This window comes from Musa acuminata, chromosome BXJ1-4 (genome assembly GCF_036884655.1).
Source record: "Musa acuminata AAA Group cultivar baxijiao chromosome BXJ1-4, Cavendish_Baxijiao_AAA, whole genome shotgun sequence".
Classification (NCBI taxonomy): domain Eukaryota; kingdom Viridiplantae; phylum Streptophyta; class Magnoliopsida; order Zingiberales; family Musaceae; genus Musa; species Musa acuminata.
Genome location: NC_088330.1, coordinates 576,501 through 596,440, shown reverse-complemented (window position 1 = coordinate 596,440; position 19,940 = coordinate 576,501). Strand labels below are relative to the sequence as shown.

Below are 19,940 nucleotides of genomic sequence, written 5' to 3'. Positions count from 1 at the left end.
AGCTGAATACCGTGCCGTCGCCACCGCCGCTGCTGAACTCAATTGGGTCACAAATTTGCTCAAGGAACTCAACGACAACTCCACAGTTATTCCTACAATATATTGTGATAATATTGGAGCTACTTATTTATGTGTCAATCCAGTGTTCCATTCCCGCATGAAACACATAGCCATCGACTTCCATTTTGTGCGAGATCAAGTTGTCAGACATCAACTCTGAGTTTCTCACGTACTTATTTATGTGTCAATCCAGTGTTCCATTCCCGCATGAAACACATAGCCATCGACTTTCATTTTGTGCGAGATCAAGTTGTCAGACATCAACTCCGAGTTTCTCACGTACATACAGCAGATCAACTAGCCGACTCACTCACAAAGCCTCTCGCCCGGAAACTATTTTCAGCTCATCGGTCCAAGATCGAGCTTAATCTTGCGGGGGCATGATAAGCAGATAAGATTTCCTCAAGGCAGTTGAGAAAATCTCTCAGCAGTTGAGAAAATCTCTCGTTGAGAAGCAGATAAGATTTCCTCAAGACAGTTAAGGAAATCTCTCAGCAGTTGAGAAAAATCCTCCATGCTGAACGTGTATAACCTACTGTGTATAAATGGCTATCAAGAACTTACTATCAAAATGTATTAGACAATTATATCTTATACATTTCATAGTTTCTTCTATAATTTCTATCTTTTTATTTTCTTCGTTTAATATCTATCACTTCTACCACGGCCACCGCGGAGATGCCCCCTCGGCCGTCTTCCTCTTTCCCGGGGGCAGGGACCTCGGCCCACTCGCCGCCGAGGTGGCCGGCCCGCCCTCCGTCCTCGTCGTCTTCGACGGCACGTGGAGGCAGGCCAAGGAGATGGTGGCGGCGAGCTTGCCGTTCCTGGAGCAGTTCGCCACGAGGGTGTCGTTGGGCGGCTGCGAACCCGGGGTGGAGGGGCCGAGCACGCTCGAGGAAGGAGCCATTTAAGGGTTGAGTGAGCACGATGGAGCCCGACGGCAAGGGGGCGGCGGTCGAGGTCACGCTGCTGTCCCTGTCGAGGACCATGGTGGACTTCCAGGCGCGCCATCTGAAGCCGATGAAGCCTCGCTCCAAGTAGAGGAAGAAGGATATGACAACGGCGGCAGGTCCAAAGGAGGAGAACCAGAAAGAGAATGCAAATGGGTTTCCAGAAGCTGCAGAGGAACAACATTACATTGGAATCCCCGACATGTTAAGAACCTGTTTGTTCGAATTACTGAAAGAGACACGAAAGAGAATAACTTGGGCTTCAGAGGCCGGATATGTTAACAACCTGTTTGTTGGAATTACTCTTGAGAGATTTGTTTTCCTTGAAAGAATTGTAGTGCCTACAGATCAGAAACATTTGAAACTAACCAATTGGGGATTTTTGCCCTGTCATAAGACTTGTAATCACCGAAAATACAACAATTATAGCAGGTGTCCGTTTTAATATTTGCAATATCCAGATTGCTACATTTCCAATATCTCATATGTATTTATTTACATATAGAAATCTGACATTAATGACTATTATTGTAAAAAATCTAAGTTATGCATTTTTAAAATAATGCGGTTTAATCCGAAAAAAAAAAGGCTTTTTCGAAAAATCGTCCAATTTCTTTTAGTTACCTATTTTATTTATGGCAAAACGTTCGCGCCTCCTGTAGCACCCCGTCCCATTGCGTCCCTCTTGGTGTGCCAAACAACCCTAGGGCTTCACAATCCGATGCAGTAACGATCTTCTTCCTCGCTCGCTCTACCCTCGAGAATGGAGAAATAGGGGAGGGCGACACAGAGTGGCTTCTCTCCGTTTCCTCTAATGGCGCACCGTGCTTCTAAACGCTCCAAGCTGAACCAGAGGTACTCCTGTTCGAACCCGTCTCTCTCGCTTGCTCTTTCTCTTACAGAAGTTGCCTCTCCAAGAAGTGAAACACTTTTATTGCAGAGGGGAGGATGATTACTTGCCGGGCAACATCGTAGAGATCGAGATCCACAACTTCATGACCTACGACCACCTCAAGTGTCAGCCCGGCTCCCGCCTCAACCTGGTCATTGGTCCCAATGGCTCCGGAAAGAGTTCCCTTGTCTGCGCCATCGCACTAGGCCTCGCTGGAGAGCCCCAGGTCTCTCTATCTCTCACACCCAATTGTTCTATATCTTTATGTGTGTGATCAGGAAAAGGGTGAGACGGGTTTTTGCTTCAGCTTCTTGGAAGAGCTTCTAGTGTGGGGGCATTCGTGAAGCGGGGTGAGGAGTCCGGTTATATAAAGATATCTTTGAGAGGGGAGACTGAGCTGGAGAAGATTGTCATTACGAGGAAGATTGACACATCGAACAGGTCTGAGTGGGCCATTAACGGTATAATCTCTTCTCGCACTTCGTGGGGATAAGTGTTCTTGTTTAACGACTGCCTGACTAGTCTGGGCAAGTGCTGATCTCTTTATAGTCGTCTTTCCTGCTCCTATAATCTCTGTCCGAAAGAAAAAAAGGATATTTCATGTAGAATTTTGGTCCTGATATGTTATCATCAGGAATACTAAATGTTTTTTTTTCTACTCTTTTTTCTTTGAAATATTTTGTTATGATTACTGTACGATTACTTGATGGCAAATGATCCAAATCGAAGATAATTGAGATTTTGGTTTGAGTAGCTTTCTTTATCAGGCTACACTTTCATGTATTTTTCCTCTCGGATCATAATGAAGTGTTCTTTCGGGCACTCCATTAACAAAAAGTAAGTTATAAGCATATGTGTGCATGTCACAGATCCCATTCATTTTAGACTTGTTGGAAAGCCTCATCGAGCTTTAAAATCCTCACTCATGTGCAAGCAAATGATCTTACAGCCAAAATCATCCATGTCCTCTTTTGATTGCATCTTATTTTACTTGAAGAGTTCATATAAGCTTTGTCTGATTCCTTGAGTGTCATATTTATCCATGATCGAGAGGCACTCACCAGTAAGCCTTGGTATGAGCCTCAGGCTCTAACTGAATCTGTTACGGTACAACTCACATGACTGTAATCCAAGTTGAGCCCAAGTTCTTGAGAAACTAGTATATAACAATCTGATGCTTTTACCGATACACATTTGTTAACATTTTCTTTGTTGGTTTATGAAGCACCTTGTTTAGTTCATGGTTCACTGGTTTTGCAGTTTAATTTCCAGAGGTAATGAGCACCTTGAACTCATGCTTTTATTATTTATTTTTATTTTATGGAACCTTGTTCCATATTTTGAATTGTTTATGACTTAAGGATAAAGTATTTGTTCAAATACAGGAATAAAGGATAGTCTTCATTGCAGGTGTGGCAGTGCCAAAAAGGGATGTTATTACGATTATTCAAAAGTTCAATATCCAAGTTAACAATTTGACGCAAGTAAGTTATTCAAGACTTTCTTGAAATAACTGTATGGCCAATGCATAATGTTTATTATTATTGTTGCCAAAGTTAATGGTACCTTAGATTTTCATTTTTGCATCTTTTCAGTGCAGCGTATGAAGTCTTTTCTATGCCTAAAAGGGTCTGTTAATAGCATAAGCCTTGTGCACTTAGCTTTCCTCTGCCTTGCATTCTGATCTTTATTCAGAAGAATTGTCAACGGCCATCTTTTGCAGTTGTTGGCATTGCAAGGCTTGTTTTTTTTGGTGCTCTTCCATGTTTTTGGCCCCTTTGTGAGTAACATGATCCTAATGGCCTAGTCCAGAAATGCCCCAAATTAAGGTTTATTGCTGATATACATGTTATACAAATAAATTGAGACTAATGTAGGTTTTAGAGTATCATTTATCTCTACTGAGTTGACTTTCATTGAATTTAAGTCCACTGGTGAGTCATTTTAAGCATTCATTTAGATCTGTTATTTGTGTCAGATCTGGGCCAGCTATCGTTATATATGGCCAAATATTAGAAGATGTTGATTTGAAGGTGTAAGCTGCTAGTTTTCATCATAATATGATCTGCCTAATGCTTTTGGTTCTTTGGGATCTGGATATTGTGTTGTTCTCTTCTAGCATAGAATTCCATATGAGCCCAAATCCTTGGATCTCTGTTTGGTGGCAGAATCAGATTCTACAGATTATAATCACCTAGTGTTCTCTCATTACTTAAACAAGTAATCTTTAGTCAGCATCCAAGATTTTGGAAAAAAATAGGGGCTGGATGACTAGTATGAGGTTTTTCATGGGTGTTTTACTGGGAAATAGAAATGTTGTATGCAGGCCTTCCTCTCTGCCATTACTCTCCCACAGATGATTGGTGCAGATATTTCCTTTCTTTTCCTTTCCTTTTCTATAACAACAAATAACATCTGGTTTTGTACATGCTCTTATAATTAGGTGTACTGAAAAGGGTTTATGGTTTTTGCATTTGATGATGTTATCGACATTAGGAAATATGTCTCCTTGGGAACAAAAATCAGTAATATTTTTTAGAAATAATAGATATTCTCATGGTAGCATAAAACTATTGAAAAAATTTGTCACAGTTTTGAGTTTGAAATTCATGGATCTAAGCAACAACAGTTACCAATTTTAAAAGAACTTCTCCTGTAAATTATATCTCATCCTTGGTAGAACAGCCCCTTGCCACTCCAATAAGGTGAAGTGGAGTTTACTCTGTCATTCCCCTAGTTTTTGCAACTTGATTTATCAAGAGATTATTTATTGTATCTGACAATTCTTTTTGTCAATGCAGTTGTTCATGAATTAACTAATACAATATCATTTCACTTGTGATAGGTGTTATCAATTGACTAATAATAAGCCCTTCTTTCTGTTGTCATATTTTGTTTGGTTATCTATGCTTGTAGGTGTCCAATAGACTTGACCTTATCATAGTGTATGGTTTTTTTCTTTTATTTATCTTTTTTAATCGTGTTTGTCGACCTAAGTTATCAGGGTGCAACCTTGTCAGATATGACTTCTCGAAACCCCTCGTTATAATATGAACTACAATTTTGACTGCTCTTGATTGATGATGGTGGGTGTAATTGGTGGAATATGGTAACTTAGTCCACATTTTTTAGGCATTTATACATTGCATGTGCCCTCATATAGATGTTGTCATTCCTCAAGAAAGATAGCCTCTTTTTATGAGAGGTACTGTTTCAAGGATTTTCTTATGATTATGTATCTACAAAAAAATATACGAAGAGGACAAATAAGAGGTCTGTTGATGGGTGCAATCTTGAGATTGGTCGGCCCTTCTTAATCTGTACACATGCAACAGCCAGCTTGGGATTGGTCAACTTTTTCAGTCAACAAAATGTTCTGTAGACTCAACCAACAAATCCTTTATGTCAAATATTCAATTATGGACTGCCTGTTGTGTGTGTAAGATGAGGGCTTTTGCTTGGTGTTTAATGGTCTAGGTGATGCAATTCATTTGATATAGACCTATTATCCTTGTTCTCTATAAAATGAGAGTAATGATTGATCAACAAGGGACAAGCTTGGAAGCTTTTTGAACAAATGTGTTTTTCCTTTGTCTCAATTTACTTAAAGAATTTAGATCTTTCTCTATTTTCAAAATTTCCCTTCAGTTCATGACAAGTTGAGTTGCCTTTAAAATCACGAGGGAGTGGAATCATTACAAGTTCCCACTGTGTTCTGGGCGGTTAGGTTTTCCATATTCTCAATAGTATTTAGGTGGATGAAAGAAGTTTTTGATTTCCATGGTTTGCTACTCTTTTTTTGTTGTTTTTCTTGGTTTTCTTAATTTTATCACAACATTTTCAATGAATGCTACTCCATAGATTAGATTGTTAGATGCACTATTGAAAATAATATCTTCTTTTATGCACATATTGGTCCTTTGCGCAGGAAGCAATGGCCTGGGTCAGCCAAAGCCTATAGCTTAGGCCTAGGATCAGGTAATCAGGCATGTTCATTAACTTACCAAAAGACACATGCCTGGACTCGCTATAGTTAAACTCCTTTTTGTTGAGCTGTTATTACTTATTAGAATCAGTATTATAGGTTTTTTAGCAGACTTAGTAAATTCATTCAGGCTTGAGTTTACACTGCACTAAAGGCTTTCATTTAAAAACATACCTTCATTCCTGTCAGGTTTAGGGTGGTGGGCTGGGTTTGTGGCACATATTATTTCTTTCGAGGCAAAGTAAAGGTAAAACTATCAAAACTCTTTTAGTTAAAGTAATGAGAGTACAAACATAGAAAAACCAACAGGAACAAAAAACATCAAAGGAAGCAATAACCATCAGAAGATCCATAACATTTTTTTGAAGTAAGCAGAAGTCAAAAGGAAACTAGGAAAAACATCAGTTAGAACCATCAAAACATCCATCCATAATGATCTTTTAACCCATAACAAAAATGAAAAAGAAGTTAACCTTTTTCTTGGTCAAATAATGATTTTCATAAATAGTTCTGGCACCAGTTATTCTAAGAGTTTTAGCATTGATTTGAGACAACTTCTAGTGGATGAGATCACCAATCCATCCCAGACTATATACCAAACAGAAGTATGAGAAAATTCACCAAACAACCCCTAAATCCCATAAGGATCAGAGAAGACAGGTGATTCCTGATATCATCATAGTCAGATTTCCGACTTCCAATGCTCTGTTGCACCCTGAAGTTTACACGATTCAGATCTTCACAGCTGAAAGAATCAAACATTCTGGGTTGAAGATCCGTTATTTTCTTTCAAATATATTTTCCATGTGAAGTCTAAGTTTTAATTTGTTGTTTTCTTTATGATTGTTTAGTTCTTAATTTTATAAGATTAAATTGTTTCTAATCTTGACTATATGCAAACTGTGCAAGGCTTTCTTGTGTTTTGCCCTGCTTCTGCATTAATGTGCTATTGGTTAACCGTGTAGTGTGTTTCTTGGATTACTTATTATTTTTCTTCTGTGCATTTATGTTATAGTTCTTGCCCCAAGATCGTGTATGCGAGTTTGCTAAGCTGACGCCAATACAATTATTAGAAGAAACAGAAAAAGCTGTTGGTAATCCTGACTTGCCAGTCCAGCATCAAGAACTTATTGAGAAAAGTGGTCAAATCAAGAAACTTGAAGTGGTATCCTTTCTGATGTTTCTTTTTGATGATGTATAAAAGTTTAAACCTAATTCTTTTAACCAATAAGCTACTAGTTTGATCTGTTCTTTCACAAGTTGTTTAAGGTCCTCAAAAGGGCAGAATCATTTGTTTTTTTCTTTCTTGATGCTTGCTAGTACTTGGAACAATTTTTAACATGTGCTTTTGGCTTGCTCCTTCTAGAGTGTGAGGCAGAATAGAGATACTCTAAATCAGCTTAAGACCCTCAATGCTGAGCTAGAGAAAGATGTAGAACGTGTTCGCCAAAGGCAGAAACTTTTAGACTTCGTGAGCATATTGTCAAAAGTTGTTTTATCAATATTTTGACTGTTTTGCAGTATCTGTGATGCCTTCTGCTATTCACAGGTTGACTTGATGAAAAAGAAACTTCCATGGCTTAAATATGACATGAAGAAAATGGAATATATGGAAGCAAAGAAACAGGAGACTGAAGCTAAGAAAAAGATGGACAAAGCTGCTAAAATTTTGAATGATCTTAAAAGGCCTATAGAGTATGCACCCTTAGCAAGCTCTGTTATATAATCACATAACTTATTTCAGTGTACACATCTTTTTTCTTGCCCCTTTGAACACAATGCTTGGATATGTAAGCTCAGGTTGATCGTTCATGGTTGATTTCAAAAGATGATTAGAGACATTTGCTTCTCAAGATTAATTCCCAGTATATTGCTAAACATGCATTCTGTGTGTGAAACTCCTATGTTTTTTGAAAAGCTTATTAATCTATTAACTGAAACTTGTTATTTGCTGAAATATGAGCCTTTTTGATGGATCTCAGTCATGTGTTTCTCGTGTAGCAGACATATATGATTTTTCCTATTAATGCAACATGATAGTTCTTTTATATGGTTTTTGACTGTAGAACATTGGTTCTTTGAGCTAATTTATATAGAATTATGGATACAACCAACTTCATGTTGGTACTATGACTTTGGATCTAACATCCTGATTTAATCTTAAGTCGGAAATGGACAAATATTTGGATTGACACAAAAGGACCTGCTGAGTACACTACCACCTAGACTCGAGCTTTAGAATTTTGGACCAGTGATTTAGATTTCATAAGTTAATGAGTTAGTTTTCCCATTGGAGGTGTCAGAGCCAAACTATTATTGTGCATGGTAAGGGGTTCAAATACGAATAGACTAATTGTGGACGGAGCTAAAAGGCACGTCATAGTATAGAGCTACCACTAAACTAGGCCTCACATGCACCATGTTAGGGATTGATGTAGGTTATATTGGTGCTTGGCGAGAATGTCAAGCCCTTGAGAGGGAAAGATTGTAACATTTAGTCTTACATCAGAATTGGAAAAATATTTAGATTGATTTATAATTGTCTATTGGATATTATACTATTAACTTGGGGCTTAGCATCGTGAGGCACAAGTTCATACTCAATATGATAATTTGTTACTTATCCAATCAGGTCGGGTCATGACATTGGAATTATACTTGTGTGGAATAGCTCAACATATGCTTGAAAAACTGTTTTGGTAGGAATTTTGCCAATCCTTGGATATGGTCAATGATATGTAATATGTAAATCTATACTTTACAGTATAGATTCTCATTTACCAATTGTTTCTTCTTTCTTTCTTAAATCATCTTGTCATCTTTTTTATTTGCTTACCAAAATTATTGACAATTTTTTTCATGGAAACATCATCTACCTTCCACGTTTGAGAGCTGATTAGACAAAACTCTGCAGTAAGCTGAACATTGCAAACCCGTGCAAATAGGATAAAGAGTAAAGTACAATGATGACAGGAGACGATCAATTGAAATGGATTGGTGAAATGTTTAATATTTAGAAATGGTCATGTTAAAAGGTGGGCATCTGATTCACATAGAGGATTTGAAGTTATGATGGCTAAATCTGAACTTTTGGTTGGTTAGCTGGAGGATGCAGCAGAATGGTTGACTTTGATGTTATTGGTCTTTTTGATGCATGTCAATTTTGCCTCCAGATATGGGAAAAACCACAGATTGCCTGCTATTTGATGGACTTAGTGATTTTTTAGTTTAGTTACTTGAATTTATCTAAGTTTCACCAAGCAACTTGTATAATCAACTTGTTTGTGTTAATAGTAGCATAAATGGTGCCTGAGCTGAGCTAGTGTCATCATTGTCATATGTAGGGAATGGAAGAAAGAGAAAGCAATGCATGAATCAACTAGCAAGAAAATATGCAATCAAGTAACTGACAATGCAAAGAAACGCATGGAAGTTTTTGAGCGGGAAAGTGAAATGGTAAGTTCATTTATTTTGTTTGTGCCTTTGTTTTTTTCCTTTATGAGGCAACATATGCTATTCTATTATCGAACAAAAAGTAGCTAAATAAATAATATTACTGTATTAGGTGGTGCAAGTGCGAGGAAAATATGCCGAAATGGAAGAGCTAAGAAGGCACGAAGAATCTTGTCAACAAAGGATCACAAAAGCAAAAGAAGATCTTCTTGCTGCTGAAAAGGAGCTTGCAGATAATCCAATTTATGAAGCTCCAACAGATGAAATTGTATGTTGGTTTGTTATTCTTCATCAATAATGTTTGTCCATTAGCTGAATATGTTTGCCATTTTACCAAAACTTCAAATTATTTTATGATATCAGTATATATGGTTATATATTGTGGATGGAAGGGAGTGGTGCTTTCCACTTATAGGAATGGGTCAAATTGTTCAATTGGCATTTATGAATGGCAGACATTAGAATTGGTGGCTTCATATTTGAAAAGGCTAGGTGGGCCTAATTTGTCCATAATAAAAAAACAAACAATAAACTGATGGTTGATGACTGAAGGGGCATATTTGTAGTTTTCAATTTTTTGGGAGCATAGTTTTCAATTTTACGTGTATATCTATGATATTTTTAAGTTTCAAAGGATAAATTTTAAATTTTAGTGTTTTGGACCCTCTATGAAATTTCTCCTTGCTTCCTTATAGGCTTATTGTATATACTTATGATATTTTAAAATTGGACAGATAAATTTGATATTTTAGTGTTTAGCAGGAAGAGATGTATGAATTTTCTACTTGCTTGCTGATGGCTGTGTACATAAGTTAATCTATCGTATAAAAGAAAATATTAAAATTGAACATAAGTAATAAAATTTCTTCATATTCTTTTTCCAGCTTAGCACAATTTATTGAGAATCAATATTTTTGAAGGTACAACTTAGTTTAAACCAAGGAATGCAATTTCAGGTATGGGATTTTGTCGGTCCATGTCTAGACCAGCATGGATCCGATTTGTTCTAGCACACCAACACATCATATGCTAGAAAGTACCAAGGTAACATGTGCACAGAGAGAGAGAGAGAGAGAGAGAGAGATCAGGGTTTTTTAATTAAACTGGACTGCACCACCTGATATGGGTCAGGTCCACCATGCTTGGACCGGTAAATACAACAGCAGCGGCAGATTCTTGCCTGGACCGGTAAATACCAGTGGTACAGACTGGCCTAGGCAAAAAATTGAGTTCCCTGGTTTAATTGTCGTTAATAGCATGTGATAAATACAACAGCAGCAGCAGATTCATGATATTTGTTCTTTAGGGCCATGTTCTCCATGGCTGCTTCCATTCAGTTTCTTTTATCTTCAGTTCCTTAATCCCTCCTGATATGGTGCAGGACATTATCATGGTTTGACATGAAATTCTCTTAGATTGTCTTTTCCAGCTTGTTATCAAAACAGATAGTCTATGACAATTAAAGAATTGAAATGCTTAAGCTTGTTAATGGTATACTCCTTATTTCTAATTGTGATTTTCTTGTTTGCTTGACTAATGCATTTCAAATTGGCAGGAAAGAATAGGTAATCAAATACTTGAGCTCCGAATTAATGCAAATGAAGTGAAATCTCAAAGGAAAGAGAAAGAAAATATCTTACTTCAGAAGAAATTGATCTTGAAGCAGTACATTGACAGGTAGTTTGTTTTTACTGATAGATTGTTGGATGCAGGTGCTTTCTTGATTCATGTGAATTACTGCTGGCTGCAATGATTTAGGTTAAAGGAGATGGAAAACAATAACAACAAACTTCTTCAAGCTTTACGAAATTCTGGTTCAGATAAAATATTCGAGGCTTACAAGTGGGTTCAAGAACATCGAAGTGAGCTAAGGAAAGAAGTATATGGACCTGTTCTCCTTGAGGTGCATCCATCAAGTTTTAGATTAGATCTTACTTATTTGATAGCTTGTCTTTTTTCAAGTGTCTTGACAAATTTAGACTCTTTGGTGGTTTGTTCCCAGGTAAATGTTCCGGATCTGCTTCATGCCTCCTACTTGGAAAGGCATGTGCCTAACTACATATGGAAGGTACTGTAATATCATTTTATCCAACTTCGCATGCAAGATTGTTCTATGCTAATTTGTAATACATATGAAACATTTGCTAAATGTTTCTCCAAGCTGATGTATGCTGTAATGTCCCAACTATATGGGGTCATGAACCTTGTTCTTTTCATGCTATTCACATAAGTTGGCATTAGGACCATGGTTCGCCTTACCAGTCTGTACTGGTGTACCAACCAATTGTTGGTACGGTATGTATCGAGCTGTATCGAGCCATACCGAGTATATCAACACATGGTATATGAGGTTGTACTAATGTACCACCTATATCAGTCTCCTATTGGACCAGTATGTACCTTCCGTACTAAGCGGTACGGTGAACCTTGATCAAGACTATAAAGGTAGTGACCATGGGAGGATCTGTAAGCATCATATATATATTTATATATTGTTTTTTTCTGTTGATATTCTTTCATTTAAGGCTAGCTACATGTTAACTACATCCTTTTTTGAATTTTCCCTCGTCTCTTTTTCTTCCTCGTCTTCTTCCTTTCCTCTTTTGAGAAAGGGAAGCTCATTGTTAAAGGCTCCTAACAATGTGGGCTTTAGAGAGGATCATTGTTCCCAGTTAAAGCAGAGGGGCTGCACTTTTGACTCGTACACTGTCTAAATGAGGGGTCAAAGGTGCAATCTTAGCATGGTATCATGGCTTACCCCCTCTTCTGTCTAATATTGTTTTTTTTTCTCATTGCAGTCATTCATTACTCAGGATTCAGCAGATAGAGATTTCCTAGTTAGAAATCTTAAATCATATGATATCCCAATTCTAAATTATGTGGAAGGTAGAGGCATCAATAGAGTGCTCTTTCAAGTTTCACATGAGGTAACTGAATATAGCTGATCTAGTTAATGTTCAGCATTCTATATAGTGGAATTTCTTGGTAAGTAGTAGTTTAATTTGTTTGCAGATGCGTGAGCTTGGTATCTACAATAGGCTTGATCAAGTTTTTGAAGCTCCTGATGCTGTTAAAGATGTTTTGATTAGCCAGGCTGCCTTGGAAAAATCTGTATGCTTGCTTTGCTGAACCATGGTTGCGATTTTGTCATATAGCTTTGGATCCTAAATTTATAATTGAATATGGCAGAATCAATGTTATGTTTCATTCAGTGGTTTATGCTTGTATGACTATTCTTTTCTATTTAGTACATTGGTTCGCGTGATACTGACCGGAGGGCAGATGAGGTGTCACGTCTAGGAATATTGGATTTGTGGACTCCAGAGAGTCACTATCGATGGTCCATGTCAAGATATGGTGGCCACATCTCAGCATTAGTCAACTCAGTCCCTCCCTCGCATCTTTTCTCGTGCAGTAAGATTTAGTATCCTTTTTAGTTCTAATTAATTCTTATGAGTGAATATGCATTGTGACACACACTAGGCTGAATGATGCTACTTCTGTAGGTGTGGATGTTGGCGATTTAGAAAAGCTCAAGTCTACGAAGGTTGAGCTAGAACAAGTGATTGGGGAACTGGAAGGTAGCTTGAAAATGCTTCAGGCACAACAGAGACAATTAGAAGATGAAGAAGCTAATTTGCACAAACAACAGGTTTGTTGCCAAAAGACATCTATATAACTCATTCAGGTTATTCTTCATGGTTGATTTAGATCATACTTTTCCTTCAAATTTTCCACAGGATCAAATAACCCAATCTTACAAACTTGCGAAGAAGAAGCGCTGTGACCTGGAACGTCTTGTTGGTACATGCTGCATCAGTTGCATTTATGTTTTTAACCACTGATAAAATTGTATGTGCTGTAACATGGTTGATTTAATGATTATTTTTTCAGTACAAAGGAGATGCAAACTTGATTCCCTCAACAAAGAGGATGACCTGGAGTTAGGCACAAAAAAGCTTATTGATCAAGCTGCTAAGTTGACCGAGAAACGATTCCAAATGGCAATTAAAATTAAAGTCAGGCTGTATCCAGATGCATATCTCTGCACCTAAGATCCATCTAGTGTATATTTGCAGTTTTGTCTTTTATTTCTACCTTCCCTAAACATTTTATGGGTTTATCTTCAGAATTCACTGATTGAGGCAGTTTCTCTCAAATGGAAATGTGCTGAGAAGCACATGATGTCGTTGGAGCTTGATGGAAAGGTGAATATTCCTAATATTAACATTGCTGATTGTTGATTAATCGCTTAGGTTCTTATTGTTGGAAGTTTTACTGGATAAGTTTGACACGTTGAATCGTTTAGTTACTGTAAAGTTCTTTTGCATTAAAATTACAATTTTGTAATATCTTGTGTCACTTATGTATGTTATATTTTTTTATGGTTAAATTTACTTCTTTTGTCTCTTTTGCTCATCGCTATACTCGTCATTATCCCATTCAGTAGTTTCTGTCAAATTAAGGATTGTTGATAAGGAGATAAGTATATTCTGCTAGTATGCTTTAGTTTAATTGCGCATTATAAGCTGCAGAAGGAATAAGCCTGCTTTCAAGGAGCTAGCTTAATTTCCATATCTAACTCGTTATTCGTAGTCTGAGGCTAACACAACTGTCAAAGCAACGCTTAATCACCGTATAAGGTATAATATTCATGATTTCTTCACAGTAACCAACTGGAATATGATTTCAAGAGTTAAAATAGAGAGCACACAATCTCAGGAGTCATGCACAAGAAAGTAAATACAAGGCTAAAAGATCATTAAAACATGAAGTGGAAAATTAATCTGAGTTACATGGTAGTTTGTTGCCACAGAAGAGATCAAGACTTACTTCCATTGTGGATGCTCCATTGTGACCTACGTGATGGCTGTGAGTCATGAAAAGAGGTTCCTTGCTTGTCTGGACATCAACATTTGCAAGCATCCATATCTATGAGGATTCTCTGAAATGATCAAGGTTTGATTTTAAAGTTCAATGATCAATTATTTGTCTGACTTCATATCTATCAAGTTGCAGATCAAGGTTGGAAGTTTAGCTTAACATTGTTGATTTTTGTAGTTCTCAATATATGTGTACAAATATCGTGTACAATTTGAAGTTCCAAATGTTACAGAATTGGCAGTTGCCCAATGAGGTCAATGAAAGAAAATAAAAAAAGGGCTTTATTTAAACCAATAGTTGAATACCAGGTCCTTGTAGTCTGTTTTCTTTATAGCCTAAAAGGCATCCTCCATTTCCCATTTTGCTTGATATAAGGAGTTATTCTTATCATGATTTCTCAAGTATTGTTAGAACTATCAATTTTTTGTGACTAATTACTCATAGAAACTCATATAGTTGTTCTGATATGACCATTGTTTAGATCAGAGAAATGGAGACTGATCTCAAGCAACATGAGAAGTCTGCTTTGGTAGCAACTACACATTTTGGCAATTGTAAGTTTACTTTTATGCTTCAGAAAACCTTATACAATTTCTTTTTACAGTTAGGTGGTATGTTCAGTATGTGACAATTTAAGGAGATTATGTACATGCAGTTTTTGACTTTGTTCACTGTATCAATTAACTGAGGAGTCTAAAGTAAATAAACTCAAGACTAGTGACAGCTTATGGAAAAAATTAAGTTTTTACATGATTGGGGTATTTCTACACTGTACAGTACTTATAATTTGTTCTATATTTGGAAAATCTACCAAGATATGTTTATGCACTTCTGAAAAATCTGCAATTTGACACTTTGATGGCTCTTTTCAGTTTTCACAATGTCAAGTATAGGGGTGCAGTTAAATGTCATAAGCTGCCACTAGTAACAAGTCAGTAAAGTTTTTACATGATTAGATATGGATACACTGCAGCATCTGTAAACTTGTTCCTGGCTTCATAGAACCAGGAAATGTGGATTCAGTGGCCTGAAATTGTTCTACATGCATCTCATTTATTTATAATGATTCAACCAATGGATAGCATGCGATAATAGATTTTGACCACTCAAAGGCTAGTAGTTATGTTATCCAACGTTTAAATACCTCCCATACTGGTGGGGCAGTCAACCAGGATGTGGGCCCTTACCAATTTTGTCCGGTTATTCGGTATCATATGGGTTGTACCATCTGTTAAGTTCACGAATACTTACCTTTACCAGATGGTAAATACAGCAGTACCAAATTGTATCAGGTGGTAACAAGCACTAACTTGTTTAATTTTTAATAGCTGTTTCTCCTTCTCTCTTTTCTTTTTCTTTCTCTTTCTCTTTTTAAATCATCTTAATGTTATATATAATTATATATATCAAATGTTGTATAATTAACTTAATGTTTGATCTTCATTATACTGATTATGGCAGGCAAAAAAGAAACTGAGCAGTGTAAAGAACAACTCCGTGATGCAAAGCGTCATGCTGAATCTGTTGCAATTATCACTGAAGATCTTGGTCAGGAATTCTTGAAGGTGATAGTTATTCTTGATGTTTATTAAGCTAATCTGGTCTATGAATTTGAAAAAACTTTTCAGGTTGCCTTCCTTTTGCTGCCAACTCTTTGCAATTAATGACATTCAGATTGGATAAGTTGGGTCAATATGATTCCAAAGCTCAGGCTTCAAGAGCTTTCTAATTATTTTGTTCCGCTGTTCGAATAATTGACTACTCTAACAAATTATTGATTTTCAAAATTTTAAAATAAATTTGTTTTTGGAAGCTAACATCTTAAAATTTTATTACTGTTTTGAAATGTTAATGATTTCATTACTACATGAAACCTCAATTTCATTTTGTAATTTTTATTTTATGTTACTATTTATTTTTATTTGTCATATATTTGTGCATTACAAATTCTATTAGTTCTTATATGCAATCTATAGTACACATATTTGCTACGTTCTATTTGTGTTGTATTATGGTACATGTGACTTAATATGTAGATTATTTTGCACAATGTTGTGTACTATATTTTACTAGCTGACAAAAGACTTATATTATTTCTTGGTCTTATTTTTTTAATGTGTATTTGGAACAGGTACAAAATTTGCTTTCGGAATGTCCACAGCTAAATTAAATGATAAATATTAACTATTAATTGCTCGATTAAAACATTGATCTTGTTTATTGTGAACCTTTCATATTGACATCGATGGATCTATAAACATTATACGGGCAAATGATTTTAATCTGATGTGGACTATTTTCGCTTTTAAGAATTCTAGACAGTAGGTACAGAATGGTATACAAGTTGAATACATGAATCTTCTTACAGTGTTGTAAATAATATATGTGTTTGAAGACAGGAAGTTTCTTAGTTTTAATTGTTAATATATTGATTGATGTTGCCTCTGAAAAACATTACATACATGCAAAATCCTTATAATTATTCAAGCCTGTCTTTTTTGCATGTTCAGAGTCTAAATACTTTATTTATATTCCGTTCTGAAATCTTCTATTTTAGGATTTAAAGAATGACATTTGACTTGCCCGAACTCTCAGCAATTTGGGTTTGCTGGATGTGGCTTGTCAATTCCTTTGTTTTTTGGTAACAATGTCTTGCTTCATCAATACGATTGCAGATGCCAGGTACAATAGAGGAACTGGAAGCTGCAATCCAAGATAATATATCTGAAGCAAACTCGATTCTGTTTCTTAATCAGAATATTCTTGAAGAATATGAAAATCGTCAATGCAAGGTAAATCTAGTTAGTGTCTTTAGTCATAACTATTGAGCAATCTGAAAATTCTATTTTACTAATATCCTTGTTTGACAGATAGATGCCATAGCAGCTAAACTTGAGGTGGATGACAAGGAACTAAGTAGATATCTACGGGAGATAGATACTTTAAAGGTTACACAAACCTTCTTTAATGCTAATAGGCATGCATATTCTACTGCTTTCACTGGTAGAAATGTTTAAGCTGGGTTCTTATTGAAATAATATTTTGTAGGAAAATTGGCTTCCCACATTGCGGAATCTTGTTGCCAAGATAAATGATACTTTTAGTCGTAACTTTCAAGAGATGGCTGTTGCTGGCGAGGTTTCACTTGGTATTGGCTAATGATCTTTTAATAACTGTTGGAACTGTGAAAATTGTATCTAGTGCTCTTTAAATTGTCTTTTGTCATCTTGCAGATGAGCATGACATGGATTTTGACATGTATGGAATACTTATAAAAGTGAAGTTCAGGTCAGCTACATGTTAAAGAATGAGTCAATCTAATTTTTGATTTTATTTAGTTGATTCACCAAGAAAAACTATTTAATAATGGCTTCCCATTTAAAAGAACATAGATGATTTGTAACAGGAGAGTTGATCACCTACTTGAAATTGGAAGCGTTATTACTTATTTGTCCGCACTCAAAATTCTTCTTTCATCGATATATTTGCTCATTGAGAGTTTAATATTGTATTTTATGGTCATAATTCTTGACCTTGGTGTCCATCCTTAGAATTAAACGAAGTACTAAAAATCTTGTAAATGTTGCAAATTTGCTAAACATCTGTTTACGATGTACGACAGTAGAGGACCCTCTTAAGAGGAATTAACCTCTTTGGGGAAATTCCAACTCAAAGATACTTTTCTCCTTTCCTTGGAAGGGGCATTATTTGTACAAAGTTATCTTCAAATGTTGCTATAATTTTGGTAATGGATGGGTCAATTACTTCTAATAGGATGATGCACTGCCTCCTTATATGTTAGCTTTCAACAATTGTAATGTATTAATCTATTTCTGATCTAGTTTTGGCATGTTGACCAATTAGAATGGTGATTGGTAGTTTTATATTGACGAAGAAAAAAACATTATTAGAAAGTTAATTGATGTTGGGAAATTTTGGTGGCTTAAGATGTTTGCCATCTTTCTGCAAAACCTATTGAGAGTTTCCAATTAATCCAGATAGAGACAGTTTGATCCCATTCTGTTTAGCTGATCCTGATCTGGTTCATTTGAAACTTAAAAGCCTTTCTCGTCACATATAGATAGTTAGAAACAAATTATAATCCTTTTCAGTAGGCTTTAAGGTCAATGGTTTCCTTGAAATGTTGTGTTATTGGCATGTGTTCCTAAAGTGGAACTTCCAAATCTGTTTAATGTCTCTATTTAAGTTTATATAAACATGATAACTTGTTTACAGTTGGCATGTACCGGCTTTGTTTGTTCACATTATATCTTTGAATGAAACATTAAACCAGCAGTTTATTATATTTTCGAAGTACTGAACATTCATATTGTTCTCAGCAATCATGTCTGAATTTTGGAAATGTTTTGTTCTTGAATATTATTATGTTTGTCATTAAACATGCAAGCACTACAATTTTTTGCTGCTTGCTGTTTCTATCTTGCCTACTGGTTGTTGAGAAGTGTACTTTTTTCATTGTTTGTTCTAGTAATTCCAATCAGTCACCCACTGCCCTTTTTGACAGACAATCTGGACAACTTCAAGTGCTGAGTGCCCATCACCAGTCTGGAGGGGTATCATATCTTCATCTCTTATTGTTTTTTATATACCTCGCTGATGAGCTTATTTCTGTTGATTTTTATCATCTCAGGAGCGCTCGGTTTCAACAATTCTTTATCTTGTTTCACTTCAAGATCTTACAAATTGCCCTTTCCGCGTGGTTGATGAGATAAATCAAGGTAGGCTGTCACCTTGGTATATTTTTCTTTGATTTTGTACAATCATATGATTTCCTTGATCGATCTCTCTTAAAACATAGGAATGGATCCTATAAATGAAAGAAAAATGTTTCAACAACTTGTCAGAGCAGCCAGTCAACCGAATACACCTCAGTAAGAATGATCTATAAGATTTGGAAAATTTTATTTATATATGCTCATTTAGTTTTTATCAGGATAATACCACAAAGTGTTGATGACGCTGGTATACCCGTAGGTGTTTTTTGCTGACGCCGAAGTTGCTTCCTGATCTGGAATACAGTAATGCTTGTAGCATTTTGAATATCATGAATGGCCCCTGGATCGAGAAACCTGCGAAAGGTACTATGACTAAAATTAGATTTGTACTCAAATTAGCTCATTGTTTCATCAGAAGTAACAATGATTGGTTGCAGTGTGGAGCGGTGGTCAATGTTGGAGAGCGGTGATGGGTTTGACAGGAGAAAGCGTAAGTTGAATGTTACTGGCTTTGGTGATGGATCCCTTTATGAAGCCTTCAAAGGCCTTCTCACAGTAGTTCACGTGTTTAATTTGTAAATGAATCACAGTAGAGGTTTTGTGTTTTGGTGCAATGCAGCAATATCAATTGCATTTGAAATAATTAATTCTAACTTTTTATTGTGCATTTAAGTCTTGTAAGATTTGCCGCAAGTTTATTTGTGTGATTGATGCTGAATTAATGATTGATCATTCATTTTAAGCTGGGACCAGGTTAGATCATTCATCATTTTAAGCTGGCTTGTTCTCTCCTATCACATCTTCACTGTGACATTTGACAGTGCGCTTAGATCATTGCCAAAAGCTGTGGAATAATTATTTATTTTACATGGCACAGGTATTAGGAAGCTGCATCAGATGAGCGCCACCCCGTTCACACCACAGCATGAACACACACACAGGGAGAGAGAGAGAGAGAGAGAGAGAATAAAATAAACAAA

At 36.2% G+C, this 19,940-nt stretch overlaps 1 protein-coding gene across 2 annotated transcripts; it reads left to right on the top strand.

The window, feature by feature from the left end:
- Positions 1-1,667: 1,667 nt before the first annotated feature.
- On the top strand, positions 1,668-19,702 carry LOC103980441 (structural maintenance of chromosomes protein 5). 2 transcript variants are annotated; one of them, XM_009396866.3, is made up of 30 exons: positions 1,668-1,865; positions 1,951-2,128; positions 2,210-2,363; positions 3,313-3,386; positions 6,903-7,052; positions 7,254-7,358; positions 7,437-7,582; positions 9,232-9,343; positions 9,453-9,608; positions 10,896-11,017; positions 11,099-11,243; positions 11,343-11,408; positions 12,139-12,267; positions 12,353-12,451; positions 12,589-12,754; positions 12,847-12,992; positions 13,081-13,144; positions 13,235-13,359; positions 13,471-13,548; positions 14,706-14,778; positions 15,686-15,789; positions 16,900-17,016; positions 17,095-17,172; positions 17,273-17,372; positions 17,458-17,512; positions 18,750-18,798; positions 18,876-18,963; positions 19,044-19,116; positions 19,220-19,323; positions 19,398-19,702. In XM_009396866.3, exons 1-30 carry the CDS (start codon positions 1,825-1,827, stop codon positions 19,457-19,459), a joined length of 3,159 nt encoding a protein of 1,052 aa, XP_009395141.2. In that variant the 5' UTR covers positions 1,668-1,824; the 3' UTR covers positions 19,460-19,702. The 2 variants fall into 2 exon arrangements, with proteins under 2 accessions (XP_009395141.2, XP_065010270.1); XM_065154198.1 differs by lacking the exons at positions 1,668-1,865; positions 1,951-2,128; positions 2,210-2,363 and adding an exon at positions 2,422-3,176.
- The last annotated feature ends 238 nt before the right edge of the window (positions 19,703-19,940 follow it).